This window comes from Beta vulgaris, chromosome 2 (genome assembly GCF_026745355.1).
Source record: "Beta vulgaris subsp. vulgaris cultivar EL10 chromosome 2, EL10.2, whole genome shotgun sequence".
In the NCBI taxonomy this organism is placed as follows: Eukaryota; Viridiplantae; Streptophyta; class Magnoliopsida; order Caryophyllales; family Amaranthaceae; genus Beta; species Beta vulgaris.
In genome coordinates, this window is record NC_079203.1 from 7,933,765 (window position 1) to 7,948,853 (window position 15,089).

General features: G+C 36.6%; 3 protein-coding genes across 3 annotated transcripts; 2 read left to right on the plus strand and 1 right to left on the minus strand.

Annotated features, from left to right (window-relative positions):
* Nucleotides 1-3,043: 3,043 nt before the first annotated feature.
* Nucleotides 3,044-3,511, plus strand: LOC104884876 (pterocarpan synthase 1-like). The gene has a single exon (XM_010669578.2). It carries the CDS (start codon nucleotides 3,044-3,046, stop codon nucleotides 3,509-3,511), a length of 468 nt encoding a protein of 155 aa, XP_010667880.2.
* A 4,583-nt stretch (nucleotides 3,512-8,094) lies between these two features.
* Nucleotides 8,095-8,824, plus strand: LOC104906322 (dirigent protein 2). The gene has a single exon (XM_010695058.4). It carries the CDS (start codon nucleotides 8,166-8,168, stop codon nucleotides 8,712-8,714), a length of 549 nt encoding a protein of 182 aa, XP_010693360.2. The 5' UTR covers nucleotides 8,095-8,165; the 3' UTR covers nucleotides 8,715-8,824.
* Nucleotides 8,825-12,108: 3,284 nt separating this feature from the next.
* Nucleotides 12,109-14,384, minus strand: LOC125495116 (uncharacterized). Its single transcript, XM_048639839.2, has 3 exons — nucleotides 13,844-14,384; nucleotides 13,158-13,731; nucleotides 12,109-12,593 (listed from the first exon to the last, which is right to left on the minus strand). Exons 1-3 carry the CDS (start codon nucleotides 14,099-14,101, stop codon nucleotides 12,109-12,111), a joined length of 1,317 nt encoding a protein of 438 aa, XP_048495796.1. The 5' UTR covers nucleotides 14,102-14,384.
* Between the last annotated feature and the right edge of the window lie 705 nt (nucleotides 14,385-15,089).

The following is a 15,089-nucleotide window of genomic DNA, read 5'->3' on the forward strand; positions in this document are numbered from 1 at the left end:
GCTGCAACTACTGATGGCACATTAGTTTCTGGTAAGAGGCAGAAACATGGTGATGTAGCTGTCGGAGGTTGTGCAAATGTTGGACAAAAGAAGAAAAAAAGGAAAACAGTTGCTATGAGTGCTTTGTGTACTCAACCTATGCAAAGTCAAGTACAAACGAGCCAAGATGTTAGTGTGTCTCAAGCACCACAGTGTAGTGAAGGTTGATTTTGTGTTAATCCCATTTTGTATGAACAAGTGAATGATTGTTTTTGTTGTTTTTTGGGTGTAAAAGTTGTATCACAGTGGTTGCTTTTGGTGCCTTGCATTTAATGTTGTAACTGCCACTTTGATTTTGCAAATGGCAGCTTAGTTCCATTTTGTATGCAGGTGCTTTTGTGATAATACATTTGGACAACAAAAAAAAGTATTCGTGCTCATAGTTTTTGGCTCAAATATATTTCATTGATTGCAATAGAAAGGGTTACAAAACCAATCATTACATACAGATTACAAAATGAGTTGTTACAACTTGGTTTTTTCAATTCATAAAATTTACAAACATTATGCTAGCTATGACAGAAACTAGCACACAAATTCCTATTTGAATCCCCAAACTTAATGTTCCCGTTGGCTTAACCTTCTCCTTCTTCATCTTTAATTCCAACTTCAACTTTTCAAATTGTGCTTCAACTTTCAATTTGTCACCCTTCATTAAAGCCATTTCTTGCTTTACCACCTTCAACTCATCCAACAAAAACTTCTTTTCATCAACAAAATCATTAATCACAATTCTTTGCCATTCTGTCATCTCATCATCCACCCATCTAAAGAATTTGCATCCCCTGTGCCCTGTTTCAGGATGATAGAATTTACAAGCCAAAAACCACCTCCCAGGATTATCCTTTGTCCAAGATCTAACATTTGCAATTGGGACACCACAACTACATTTCACAGACATTTTCCTTCAAAATCTGAAAAAAAATTAGGAGAAGAGAAATGACAGACTTAATTAATTTGCGATTTGGGAAAAACCATAAAATTAAGAACCCTAAATTGCAATTTTGGGTAAAACGTATAATATAGGAGCCAATTTCTTGGTTGACAAAATTCCAACTTTGTGGGATTAGTTTGCTTACCTAAAGTTGAGTGCCTTTTACAATGGTGATTTCTTTTACCCCTTCTTTTTGCTGCAAGTACAAATCTTTTAGCTACAATCCAACCAAATTCCAACGTTTTGTGGTCCTTAATTTCTTGATTGACATAGAAAGAGTAGTGAGATGAAAGGAAGAATTATATAAATGCCTTTGACAGAGGAGAGAAGAGAGAGGAGAGAGGAGAGAGGAGAGAGAAGTAGGAGAGACATGGAAGAATTGAAGAAGATGAAAAAAAATGAAAAGTGAATGAAGTGAGAGAAGATGAGCTGTAAATGAGTCTACTAGGGTAAAAAAAAAAGTCAACGCCGGTAAATGGTCAATTTGGCCGGAAATTTGTAAAGTGGTTCCTGTTCACAATCAGAAGTATTTTATTAGGTCCTTTTTGACAAAAAAAATTTTATTAGGTCCTTTCCCACAAAACTTGTATTTTATTAGGTCCTTTCTGACAAAAAACCCATATATATATATATATATAGGACTGGGATCCAGTGAGAATACCCTCTTATACACATATTTATGTGAGAACACTCTAAAATTTAGAACACAAACATATTTTTTTTAGAACATGAGAGTATGATCAATACATATACATATATACATGTTCTAAAATATCAAACTTATGTTCTACATTTAGTCAAACATGTTCTAAATTATTTCAATGATGTTCTGAAATACTGCAAGTGTGTTCTAAATTTATTCAAACATGTTATTTATTATTTCAAACATGTTCCAAATTATTTTATTGTGTTCTAAAACTTTATTTTCAAACATGTTCTGAATTACTTCAAACATGTTTCAATTCATTTTAATTATGTTCTAAAATATTTCGAGTGAGAACATATATTATATGTGAGAATAAAAGGTCAGAACATGATGTACATTGTTTTAGAACATGATGTACATCGTTTTAGAACATGATGTACAACGTTTTAGAACATGATGTACAACGTTTTAGAACATGATATACATCATTTTAGAACATGATCTACGTCGTTTCAGAACATGATGTATCCGTTTTAGAACATGTTGCTCAGTATTTTTGAACATGATATACATTAATTTAGAACATGACATACATTTTGCATGCGTTGATCATGTATGATGATAAGTATATTTAGAATAGTTAAATTAGATTAGATCTAAAGGTCCAGATTTGTTCTCACATAAAAAAGTGTTTTCACAAGAGCCCTCCTCTCTCTTCTCTCTCTCTCCTCTCTCTCTCTCCTCTCTCTCTCTCTCTCTCTCTCTCTATATATATATATATATATATATATATATTATATATATATATATATATATATATATATATGTGACTTACTTTCTATAATGGATATAATGACCTTAATATTTCAAATTCAATTATGAGAAAACGTTGTGAATCGTTGAATCTAATTAGGGAAAAAAATATTAAAACAATCGTACTGGACTATATTCGGACTCAAGTAAAAATATTTGAATCGGACTTGGACTCAATTTCTCTATTACAAAGAACATTGAATTGGATTTGAATTTGACAAAATCTAATCCATTCGAATCTACTTACACCCCTATCAGCAAGCTTATGAATAATGTGGTTCCACTTGTTTTTACACAAGTAGAAGGATATAATTATGTAAATGGGTAATCATGTAAATGGAGTGTGATGATTATGATAGCACATAATACAACATATTCTACTGGTATAGACGGAGAATCGCAATTAGTGGCAAAGAAGTATGTGAATGAAAAAACGTTCACACCCCAAAGTCAATATCTCAACTACCACCTGAAGAAATGAGATAATGTTAGACCATCTTTACTAGCAAAAGACAGATAGTTACACTTACACATACACTACATAAATAGTACTACAATTCAGGCCTTTAAGTCCATCACTCTTACCGGCTCACAAAATTTGCTTCTACACTATGGCATATCATATCCCTTGTAGATTACTCTTTCTCTGTCTTACATTCTTCACCACTACAAAAACACAAGCACATTTCCCCGAAGAGTCCCTAGAAATCAGTGAAATCAAAACACCACAAAAAATAACAAAACTCCACTTTTACTTCCATGAGATACCAAATGGAAAGAACCCAACAGCAGTAATAATTGCAAGACCAGCAAACCAAAAAACTGTTGGATTCGGCACCCTTGTCATGATCGATGATCCATTAACTGAAGGCCCGGAAACGAGCTCGAAACTCGTTGGTAGAGCTCAGGGTATGTATGGTGAGGCAGACCTTGATTCGGGCGATCAACAGGATGTGTCTAGCTTATTGATGACCATAACACTTTCCTTCACACAAGAGAAGTTTAATGGGAGTAGCACTGTTGACATTCAAATGATGAACCATTACGTTCGAGTCTATTCCTTGCATCTCATCCGCTGAGAACGATAATGCGTTAGCTTTTTCTCATAGGAGATTCATCAGGTTGACCCTGACCTCCGAGTCCATGTCCGTTCCGACAACGACCGTTCTTAAAGGATCATCTACTAACATTTCTTGCTTAGATTATTCGCCATCATGCTTAGGCCTTGGTGAATCTTCTGGTCTTCTTTCATCTTTTTTCTCGGAACTTTCCTCGTCTGCCATCACCTTTTTCTTGGCTCTCTTCTCCTTCCGCATTAGAGGACTCAAATCTTCTACTGGAATCCTTCGTGTCGGTTGCTTCAAAGCCGTTAAGTAGCATGATTTGGCTATCTCCTGATTTCCCCTTATCTTTGTTGTCGTACCCTGCTTGGAAGCATGCATACAACATAGTGAGATGATGAGTGGATACTACTCCATGGACATCATGAATAAAAGACCTTCCGACTATGGTGTTATATGCTACCGAAACATCCACTACCAGAAATTCCGCCATGGCATCCCTGAAATCTTCATTCTCACCCATTCTGACCGGCAACTTGATAATCCCTTCAGGTTTTACCGATGCTCTCATAAATCCTATCACCGGATAGCGTACCAGCTGCAGATGCTCTCGCTCAGTCATCAACTTTTCAAATGTCGACAGGGATAATATATTGCCAGAGCTTCCTCCATCAACCAAGATTTTATGAATCAAATAGTTTGCAACTTTTAAAGTGACCACCAGAGGGCCGTCATGAGGATATAGTACATGTTTTGCATCTTCGATAGAGAAAGACATGACCGACATGGCTGGTGGTTTCTTCCAGGGGCAGCTTTCGCTGAAATTAACCTGATGCATGAAGTCCTTCAAACTGGCCTTTTCCCCATTGACACTTCCGCCATGAATTGGGCCGCCACTGATAACATGTATCTCCCCTATCAGAGACTGAACATTCTGTTCCTTAAACTTTATGAAGTCACCATCACTCGTTTGGACTTTGTACTAAGTCAAGGTAGAGATTACTTTAAATTATCCTTCAAATGCCTATAGTCCTCAGTCAGGTGGTCGTGATCTCCATGAAAATCACACCAGTTAGTCTTGTCACGGTTCTTATGGAACATCTTTTTTGGTCGCTGCTATTTGTCACTCTCCTTATTCATAATGTATATTTGCTCCCTAAAGGTCGTGAGTTGTGTATACGCATCAAACATATCTTTGCATTCACTTCTCTCTCGGTCACCGCGCTCTCGATCGTTTCCCTTCTTAACTATGTTAGATTCTTTTCTTTCATCTCGGTTGCGATCATTGTCACGACCCTTGTCTTTTGTGGCTTCTCATCCTTCCTCTTATTGGACTCTCGGTACTGGCTACTGGCAGTTTTCTCAAATTATTCTCCTCTCATGAAATCATTGGACTTCCCTAGTATCGGTCCGAGTGATGTGAAAGTTTTGCAAGCAGATAGCTCCTGAATGCGAACTCCTCTCTCAACCTAGTCATTAAAGCTAAGACAGTCACATCCTGATGGAGAAGCGGAATAGAGACCGCTTTCACATTGAAACGACCAATGAAGTCACGAAGACTTTCTATTTCACCTTGCTTGATAGAAAGTAATTCACCAGTAGTGCGCTCGCGGCGCCTATTACTTATAAAATGAGTACTGAATATAGATGACAATTGAGAGAAACTAGAAATAATACCCGATTTCAAACTCCTAAACTAAGTCTGGGCGATCCGGGTCAGAGTAGACGAAGCACCTTCACTAGATGGCAACCACCTGAGTGTATAAGAACATGTGACCTTAGTATGCCACAACATGATCATGTGGATTAGAAGTACCATCGTACTTGCATGAATACATCTTGATCCTGTGCATAAGATAATTTGTGATTTCCGGAACAAAAGGAGAGAGTTATGGTTTGATCAGTAGGTGTCCACCAATCGAATAGTTACTAGCACCGGTGGTGCTGTACTCACAGTTGGATTAACCCTGATTTTCGTCGTTGTTATAATTGTAGAGCTCTTCAGTGTCTACCAATGGCTTCTCGTACCCAGATTGGTTGAATTGCTTTTTGAACTGACATCCCTCTTTAGTGAAGGTCAAATCTTTCGTAACGTAGTTCCGTCAGCTTTCCTGCCAGTTAAAATTAGTGGTCGCTTAAGGTTTCCGGCATCAACATTCGGGGAAGGAGTGTCGTTCGGCTGAGGAGTGACCGCCAAAATTTGGATGAAGGATGCTACAGTTTTCAGCTGCTTAGGAGAAAATTGACTTAACTGAGCCAAATTGAATGGAACGCCACTAGAGTTCTCTTAAGGAATATTGTAGTCTGGGTTCACTCAACATTGTTCTCGGGCGTCCTAAAGTGGAGCTCAGGTGCCCCTACGGGTCCGGTATCAAGGGGTATGAAGATCCTTGTCCACTTTGAATCTTGATGGAGCGTGACCTATGGTATGATGTTCATCTTGTCCATGTCCGCTTCCAAAGAGGGGAGGCCCCTCCTTTTAGCACCATGTTGTTTCGGTGTTGAAAAGGTGACGAACCTCTGAGATGTCCGTCAATGATTGTGGGGCATCCAAGATGGGAAAGCTACAATTGGGGGGATATGATGAAACCCCCTCTGACACTCAAGTTAGTGTATGTCTGTGAAGGATTTAGAGAGAGAAAGTAGAGAGAGAGATATCTTTTTTTTAGGTTTGAGAGAATGTACCTGCAGAATAGTACCATTTTCATCTAACAAGATGCGTAATCCGCTGACACGTGTTTGACTGAGATGAGTCTAACTAGAGCAAAGATTTTTCTATTTTGTCCTTTGTAGTCGCCGGTAGTGCCATCTTGCACAGACATTAAGAACAGCTTGGCTTGCTGCGGTGAGGTCGCGTCTAAAAGGAATCATGTCAGACACATAATGTGTATCCGATAGTGGACTTGGGTGCTATCCATACAAGTATTACCACAGTATATGTTGTCTTTGAGTCGTTAGCTAATGAGTTATCGTGTCAAGTCGGTTGTCGGTTATCATGGTTTTGGGTTATATTTACCATCTACTTCAGTTATATTCGGAATATGTGGACAGTTCATTTCAAGAGATATGTTACTTAAAATTTGAATATCTCTTTGTTAGATAAAATACGACCTTTAATTGTAGGAAAATTTGCCAAAAAAAAAGGCCTTTTAAAGGTTCATTTTTGCGAAAAAAAAAACTTATAAAGCATTCTTTGCGAAAATAAACCAAAAAGTAAATTATTTTTGAAAACCTAATCTCATTTTTCGGTGTTCACCATAGACTTTCTGGCATTTACCACTTCTATTTCCCTTCTTCCTCCACAATCATCACCTAGCCACCAATACCAACACTTGTCGCAAGCCCCCCCACCCACCCCTGCACCCCCCAATTCATCCCAGCCCAACCCCCATCACCTGCAACACTCTACCCCCACCAACACCACTAGCAGCCCCAACCCCTCCATCCACCCCCTCAGGCAGCAACCCCCACCCCGACTTCACCCCTACCCTCTCTCCTCTCCCTTCTTCCATCCCTCACCCCTCCCCCCTCCCCCCTCCTCTCTCGCTTCCTCGATCCCCCCCTCGCCGCGCCACCTAGAACCCCCCTCTGTAACCCTCTTTCCCTTCCTCGATCCCCCCACCACTGCACCATCCAGGATCCCCCTCCGTAACCCTTGCCCCATGTAGCTTCCCCGTCCCACCTAGCGACGATGTTTGAAGTCTGGAAGTATTGGTGGTAGGTAAAGCAGAAGAGAGCGAATGAGTCAGGAGTGATTCGAAGAAGCAGACGGATGCCATTTTTGTTATCTACTACTCATTCTCCTATCTTTATGCTTTAGGTCACCGGAAACACCTTGGCTGGGTGGGAAGGCGGAGTTGCGGGGGGAAAGGGGTTGCAGAGGGAGGTTCTGGGTGGCGCAGTGGTGGCGGGATGGACGAAGGGAGAGGAGAGGGGTGAGGGAGGGAAGAAGGACGAGGAGAGAGGGTAGTGGCGAAGGAGGGGTGGAGGGTTGCCGCCTGAGGGGGTGGAGGGATCGATCGGGGGCTGCTGGTGGGGGTGGGGTGGGGTGGGCTGGGATGGGGGTGAAGTGGGGGGGTTGCAAGGGTGGTGGGAGGCTGGTGGTGGTAGTGGTGGCTATGTGGTGATTATCGAAGAAAAAGGGAAATTGAAGTGGTCAACGTCGGAAAATGGTCTGAGGTTTCATCTTGCAACAATAATTAACTTTTTTGGTTTGATTTAGCAAATAATGCTTTATGAGAATTTTTTTTTCCAAAAATGAATTTGTAAGAGGTTTTTTTGACAAATTTTTCGTAAAAATAAGTAACATTTTATCTCACTTCACCAACTAAGTTGATTGAGATCTAGCAAGCTTATGAATGTGGTCCCACTCCTTATTACACAAGTAGAAGGATGTAAATGGAGTGTGATGATTATGATAGCACATACAACATATTCTACTGGCCTATCGTGAGAGACAGAGAATCGCAATCAGTTGCAAAGAAGTATGTGAATGAAAAAAAGGTCTAAAGCACCCCAGAGTCAATATCTCAACTACCACCTGAAGAAATGAGATAATGTTAGACCATCTTTACTAGCAAAGACATAGTTACACTTCGTCACTACATAAATAGTACTAGACTTCAGGCATTTAAGTCCATTCTTACCGGCTCACAAAATTTGCTTCTACACTATGGCATATCATATCCCTTGTAAATTACTCTTTCTCTGTCTTACATTCTTCACCACTACACAAACACAAGCACATTTCGCCGAAGAGTCCCTAGAAATCAGTGAAATTAAAACACCACAAAAAACAACAAAACTCCACTTTTACTTCCATGACATACCAAATGGAAAGAACCCAACAGCAGTAATAATTGCAAGACCAGCAAACCAAAAAACTGTTGGATTCGGCACCCTTGTCATGATCGATGATCCATTAACTGAAGGCCCGGAAACAAGCTCGAAACTCGTTGGTAGAGCTCAGGGTATGTATGGTGAAGCAGGCCTTGATTCAGGCGATCATCAGGATATGTCTAGCTTATTGATGACCATAACACTTTCCTTCACACAAGAGAAGTTTAATGAGAGTAGCATTAGTATCTTGGGGAGGTATCGAGTTTCGGACGAACAAAGAGAAATGCCTATTGTTGGAGGCACTGGTGTTTTCCGGCTTGCTCGTGGTTATGCTCTAGCAAAGACATACAAATATGATCCTAAAACCGGAGTCGCTGTCTGAGAGTACAATGTGTTTGTGTTACATTAGGATATTGTACTCTTAATTTGAAAAGGTGATGTCTAATGTTTTGTGAGCTACTTAATTATGCGATAAAAGGTGACCTTGGAATACTTGAATCTTTCTTAAGAATGAAATGCATGATTTTCTTGAGAACTAAAACTTATACTTCCTCCGTTTTTTATAGATGTTACACTTTTTATTTTAAAAAGTTTTAAATTAGATGTTACATTTTTATTTTGGGTAATAACTTCTCTCTATCTCTCTCCTATCACATGTTCACACGGGACCCTTTTGTTTTTCATTCTCTCTATCTCTCTCCTCTTCAAAAATTACCTAGGAGTCCGTGATTTGAAAAGTATAACATCTAATAAAAAACGAAGGAAGTATAAGTATTTATAAATTGCTAATATTAGTTACTCAATCTTAAAGCATATTGGGGTCCGTTCCTACTTCCTTCTTCAGCTTGTGTACCTCCAAGCTAGAATACTATGTGGAGTTTATTTTTGCCAATTTATAACAAAATACCATTTTCTTCCCTGATATTATAGATGACTTTAGTTACCTTATAAAGTTAACTAATTTTCAAATAACCATCTTATATATTTTTTTTCTTTTAAAGAACTAATTTAACCATTACTCCGGCCAACAACCATCGTTTATAACACTGAAACTGAAGAACAACCAACAGTATAAATAAAATTTTCTTCCTTGTTTTGTATTTATTTCAAATTCAGTTTAATTAATAATTGATGTTAATTAGATTGTTGCTTAATTAATTTATTATTATCTATAAAATTCAACCTTCTTTGTAGGAAAAGCTGGATGCAAGGAAGAAAATAAATGGAGATTTATGACTATACATTAAAAAATTAAAACTGAAGTTTTTTTACTATTTCTAAAGTGTTTCAATTTGAGTGCTTTAAAAGCTGGTTATTGATAAAAAAAAAAAAAATCTGTAAAACTTTGATATAGAATTAGAAGGAATTCTTAAATATTGTGACTGTTGTGTATGTCTATATAGTTTTGATGATGATAAACAATATATGCTATATTGTGTATGTTGTAACAGTAATGCAAGAAAGATTATCAAGATTCGAAGTCTATGAAAGGTTAAAGACATTGAAGAAATGGAAGTTTAAGATATTGTTACATGTTTAGTTATACTACCTCCGTTTCCTAAAGATCTTCCTTGTTACTGTTCCTACATATACGAAGGAGGATCCATTTGTGTGGGGTGTGGGGTGGGTAAAGTAGGAGAGAGAAAGGGGTTAAGATAAATAAAAAAATAAAAAGGGGTTAAAGTAGGAGAGAGAAAGGGAGTAAAATTGAATTAATAATCTAATGGTGGACCATATGATAGGGACATGAGAGAGTAAAAAGGGAAAAAAATTCCAAATAAGGAATAAAGTAAAAGAGGGAAGATCTTTTGGAAACGCACTTAAACAGAAAAAGGAAAGATCTTTAGGAAACGGATGGAGTACATAGCAAATGTAAAATATTAGAAATGTGTGATAAACTTTGTGCGAAAAATAGAAATGTGAAATCAGAATGATTGTTATTTTCTTAGAGTTAAGAAAATAGATAATCCTATTAATTTCATATATCTATTTAAAAAGGAAATCCTAGTTCGAAATTTAAGACTATCAAAGAAAACGTTTTTAAAGAAAGATCTTATAAAAATCGTTTTGAAAAAGGATTTTAGAAAAACCGAGTTTAAATTTTTTTTGTAAAAATCGATTTTAAGAAAACGTTTTGGAAAATAATTTCGCAAGTAAAAGAAGTGTTAGTAAAGATAAAAGGAAAACTAATTTGGTCATCAAGTTTTAGATAAATATTGGTTTGAGAAAACTTATCTTATAAGGGTTAAAGATAAAGTTGAAGTTATATAAGAAGATAAAGATTGTTTTCTTAAAGGAAAAAGTTGTATCCCTTAATCTTAGGAGTAATAGATAATCATAACTTAAAGAAGGATTTTCGATCAAAATATAAGCTATAAAAAGGATTGAAACTCAGTTTTATAACTCACGTTTTCAGAGAAAAATATCGGAGATATCGATAGATCAGATGAAAACTATTTCCTAAGTCACAGAGAATATATAGCACATAGTTCTAATCAGTTTAGGTTACTATTCATCATTTGTAATTGTCTTCTAATTTGCTTGAATAAGAAGCACGCTTTTGAGGATTTATTCTTTCTGTAATTTCATTAATTATAGAGAGTTGCAACACTTAGGGTTAAGTGTTGGAGATCACTACTAGAGTTAGCAGTGGGGGAATCATATTGTATCAAGAGTTTGATATTTTAGGATTCAAATAATAAAAGAGTTTGTTTGTGTGGACGTAGATCTCAGAGGTGACATTGAACCAAGTTATTTCTGGTGTTTATGATTTGAATTCATTGATTTCATATTGTGTTACGTGTCGCAAAAACACAAATCGGAGAATTTATAAGTCAATAACATTGTGTTAGGCACAATGCTAAATCAAAGTTTTGGCGAAAAATGATTAGATTTTGTCACTCAATTCAACCTCTCCCCCCCCCCCCCTCCTCGAATGTCACCTCGTGCTCCAAAAGTGACAAAAAATTTAAATTTGTGTATGTTAAACTTTTGAACAGTGTTAGAGTATTTAAGATCACTAGAATATGTTGTTGAATTGTCTTATAAATCGATCAACTATTTCAAACCTCTATTTACCAGACATTCAAATTATAGCAATTTAACTAGTCAAAACCTCTAATACGAGCTCAAACTTATAATTCTACCCCACGCCTTTTTTTTACCAAACAGGCCATAATCCCTTTATATTTAATTTGTAATTATATGATCTATTGCACGCCTTTTACCCTATCCTGATCCAATTGATCATTACCCAAACGTTTTTACACTTCAAGGTAAACGTTTTTACACTTCGACCACACTTTTAGGAAGAAATGCCAACAATAATTATCACGTGAGATTTGATTATAATATGTAACTATATTTCTATGTTCAATCACTTTTTATATCCAGGGTATCAACTTTTAAGTTTCTTTCTTAAGAATATCAACGTGTCGCTAGCTAATAAACTTTGTTGTGTTTAGAATTTCAATTTTTGCAATTTAATTTCTTTTGTGTTGAGTATATTAACAGGTAAGTAATGAACTTTATGTGTAGTGATTTTTTTTTTCACAAACTTTGACCAGCGACACAAAATAATACTTTCTCTATTCTGAAATAAGTGAAACACTTTTTTAGTTTATGTGCGAGTTTTTTTTAGAAGTGTTTCAGTTATTCCAGAACAGACGAAGTAATACTTAACTAATGATATCAATGACATATAAAATGAAAATCGTGAAACAACAAGTGGAACAAATTTGAACAAACAAACAATGGTTTAATGAGAGTTGCATGGTTTATCTATCTACCTGTTCAGAAAGATGATGTGCATATCGTAGGATATGAAAACTGTACTGATCAACACCCTCGTTCTCCAGCTGCATCAACTCCTCATAAACCTTATTTTTGTTGTTTTCACTAAGAACTTGCGCGAGGTTGTAGTTCTTGCTTACAATAGCTAGATGAAGTGGTGTATTTCTATCATTATCCAATGCACTTGATAGTTTCTTAATGCTTTCAATTTTGTATAACTCCCTTCCTATTTCTTTTTCTGTTTCAGTACTTACCCCTGACATATCCATCAAATGCCAAAATGTCTTACCCTCACCATCTCTTAGCTGTGCTGAATCGGAAGACATTTGACATATATGTTTAACAACGTCAACCTGCCCTCTTTTGGCTGCTCTTAGTAAAGGGGTGAAACCATGTGCATCACGACTATAAGGAGCCAAAGGATTTGCATCGATTATCTCCTTGATCATGCACTCGTCATCAACTTTATCTGTTTCAAGAGAGTTACGATTAAATCCATGTTATAAAAGATAGGAGTATACAATAAACTTACGATTAAATCTAAAGGTTTGAAAACGTAGGACCAACTCTGAGGGGTAGATGAGGGTGTGCAAGGAGCCCAACAGTACAGGGCTGCGAAAATTATAAAGGCTCCAAAATGCTACTTCTGTTTTTTTTAGTTGCAGCGATTTGACATAAAGTAGAGAGGGAAAATGTCTAATCGTTGCAACTAAAAAAACAGAGGTAGTATATTATTTTGAAAATTTTACTTCATATTTGAAGAAATCACCCTTGTTTAATTTCCCCCTTAATAAATTTGTCAATAATTTATCTTTAGATTTTCAACTTTCTATCTTTAGAACTCTAACCTTCCATCTTTATTTTTTATAAATTTAGGGGTCCAATTTTTATGTTAGAACCGGGACCCCAAAATCTTCAAGCCGGCCCTGGACTAACTCAACTAAAAGCTCAAATTGATGCCTTGATGTCCCATGAATAGTTTTATATTCTATAAAAAAAGGATTGATGTTCCAACTGTCGAGTAGAAACTCACATTGACTACCACAAAGAACATGAAGTGGTGTCTCAGTTTGGTTGTTCACATATGCAGCAACACTTGCATCACAGTTAATCAGAAAACTTATAATGGCTCTAGCTTTTGGTGCCGCACATAGAAGTGCTTCATGAAGAGGCGTATTTCCTTCCCTATTCTTCATCCTCCATGGTGAGAAATAAACTTCATGTTCAACCCTCTCATAACATTGTTTAATTAGATATAGTAGAGGCTGAGGAACATCAGGATCAATTTCAAAATCACGATGCATGCGCGCTATAATATGAAGTAGATTGTCCCCTCTAGACGTAGTTTGAGATATGAGAACAGGACTCTTTTCTAAAATGTCCCTGATAAGTGTTTCAACCTCATTGTAGCATATACGATCGAGGTTTCGTAGTAATATGTAAAAGAGATCTGGTAATCTCAATGTTCCATTTAATAAGCAGGACGATAACATGTCCATCCTTGTTCTTAACGAATTCATATCTGCATTTTCCACATCGTCCCATATAGGAAACTCGTTTTGTTTCTGTTTAATTTTTGCTAAACTTTCGTCAATGTCCATATCAAACTGCAAGACAATGGATCATAGAACATAGAAGGATGTTTTATTTTAATAGTTATTTTCCAACAAAAAGTTCAGAAATAAATGTTGATAGAACATAGAAGGATGTCATTCTTACCTCATGTAGTTTTACATTACCGGAGAAATGAGCTTCAAGTTGTTGAAAAAGAGCCGCAGCTGAAACACCTTGCTTATTTTTTATAGCGAAATTTGTTGATGATTCTAGTAACGCTTTTATAACACCAATATCATTAATTGTGAACTCTTTATGTTCTTCAGTAATGCTTGCCTTGCAATTCATTACAGCTATGTATGCCGGAGTGTTTCCCATGTCGTCTTGTTGATCCTTCAAGTTAACAATCTGCGGAATCTCCATAAGTTTCTTCACCTCGTCGTAGCTTCTAAATTTTATAAGATGCAATATTGTCTCGCCCTTTGGAGAACATATTTCAGCACACTCGGGACACTCGTTAAGTATAATTTCAATTGCTGAAAGATGACAATGTATGGCTGCTTGAAGTAGAGGGGTCAGACCATATCCATCTCTTGTATAAGCAGCCTCTTTATGTTGTTGTAGTAGTAGTTTTATTATATCTTCTGATTTTTCTGCCAACCCAATTCCTTTATAAGGTACACTTGCTTGCAGCTTGTTTAATAGCTCTATGCATGGTGTGCATCACAAACTTCTTGTCACCTATGTACGTAACATGTCCAAAAAAATTGAGTTGCGTTAAACGTTATCATAGTATTAGAATAGACGAATTAAGGTCTTTATCAAATGTGAGTTTCAACAAGGGGAAGGCCCAGTTGGAAATTGGACTCACATAAGTTAAGAGAAAGCCACAAATATTATCCAAAACGAGTTTTGAATATGACATGAAAAGAAAGAACAATTAGTTGATTTATTTATATTATGAGCAATCTTTGTGAAGACACCAAAGAGAATATTGAATCAAGATTAAAGTGAAGAGACTTAAATCAAGATTGAAGTGAAGATGCTCTACAAAAAATATATATGCAAGAAAAGATTTACTCTACATTAGGGTGTAACTAAAAATCTTCCTTGTAAGGAATAAGTAAAGATATTAGCAATGTACTACGAGCTTCGTGTAAGAAACTGAGAATTGTTCCTAAGTTGGAATTTGTTCCCTTGGCACTTAACTCTAAGGAACAATGTTGGAGATTTAGAGTATCAAGTTAGTTAGTTTCATGATATATTGTTTGAGTACTTGGTAATGGTGTTATTACTCAAATGATATATGTATTATACAATGCAACTTAGTATGAAGAGCATGTTTTGTGTGTTGTTTTGTGTGGCTATGAAGTGCTTGCAACCTTGGAAGTCTCGCACAAGCCTCGCACAA

Excerpts from the sequence above, each read along its gene's own strand:
- LOC104884876 (XM_010669578.2), top strand. The coding sequence starts at position 3,044 with ATGGCATATCATATCCCTTGTAGATTACTCTTTCTCTGTCTTACATTC.
- LOC104906322 (XM_010695058.4), top strand. The coding sequence starts at position 8,166 with ATGGCATATCATATCCCTTGTAAATTACTCTTTCTCTGTCTTACATTC.
- LOC125495116 (XM_048639839.2), bottom strand. The coding sequence starts at position 14,101 with ATGGAGATTCCGCAGATTGTTAACTTGAAGGATCAACAAGACGACATG. Across the intron at positions 13,732-13,843 it reads GTAATGTAAAACTACATGAG|TTTGATATGGACATTGACGA; the intron begins GTAAGAATGACA and ends ATTGTCTTGCAG. Across the intron at positions 12,594-13,157 it reads TGTTCTTTGTGGTAGTCAAT|ATAAAGTTGATGACGAGTGC; the intron begins GTGAGTTTCTAC and ends CTCTTGAAACAG.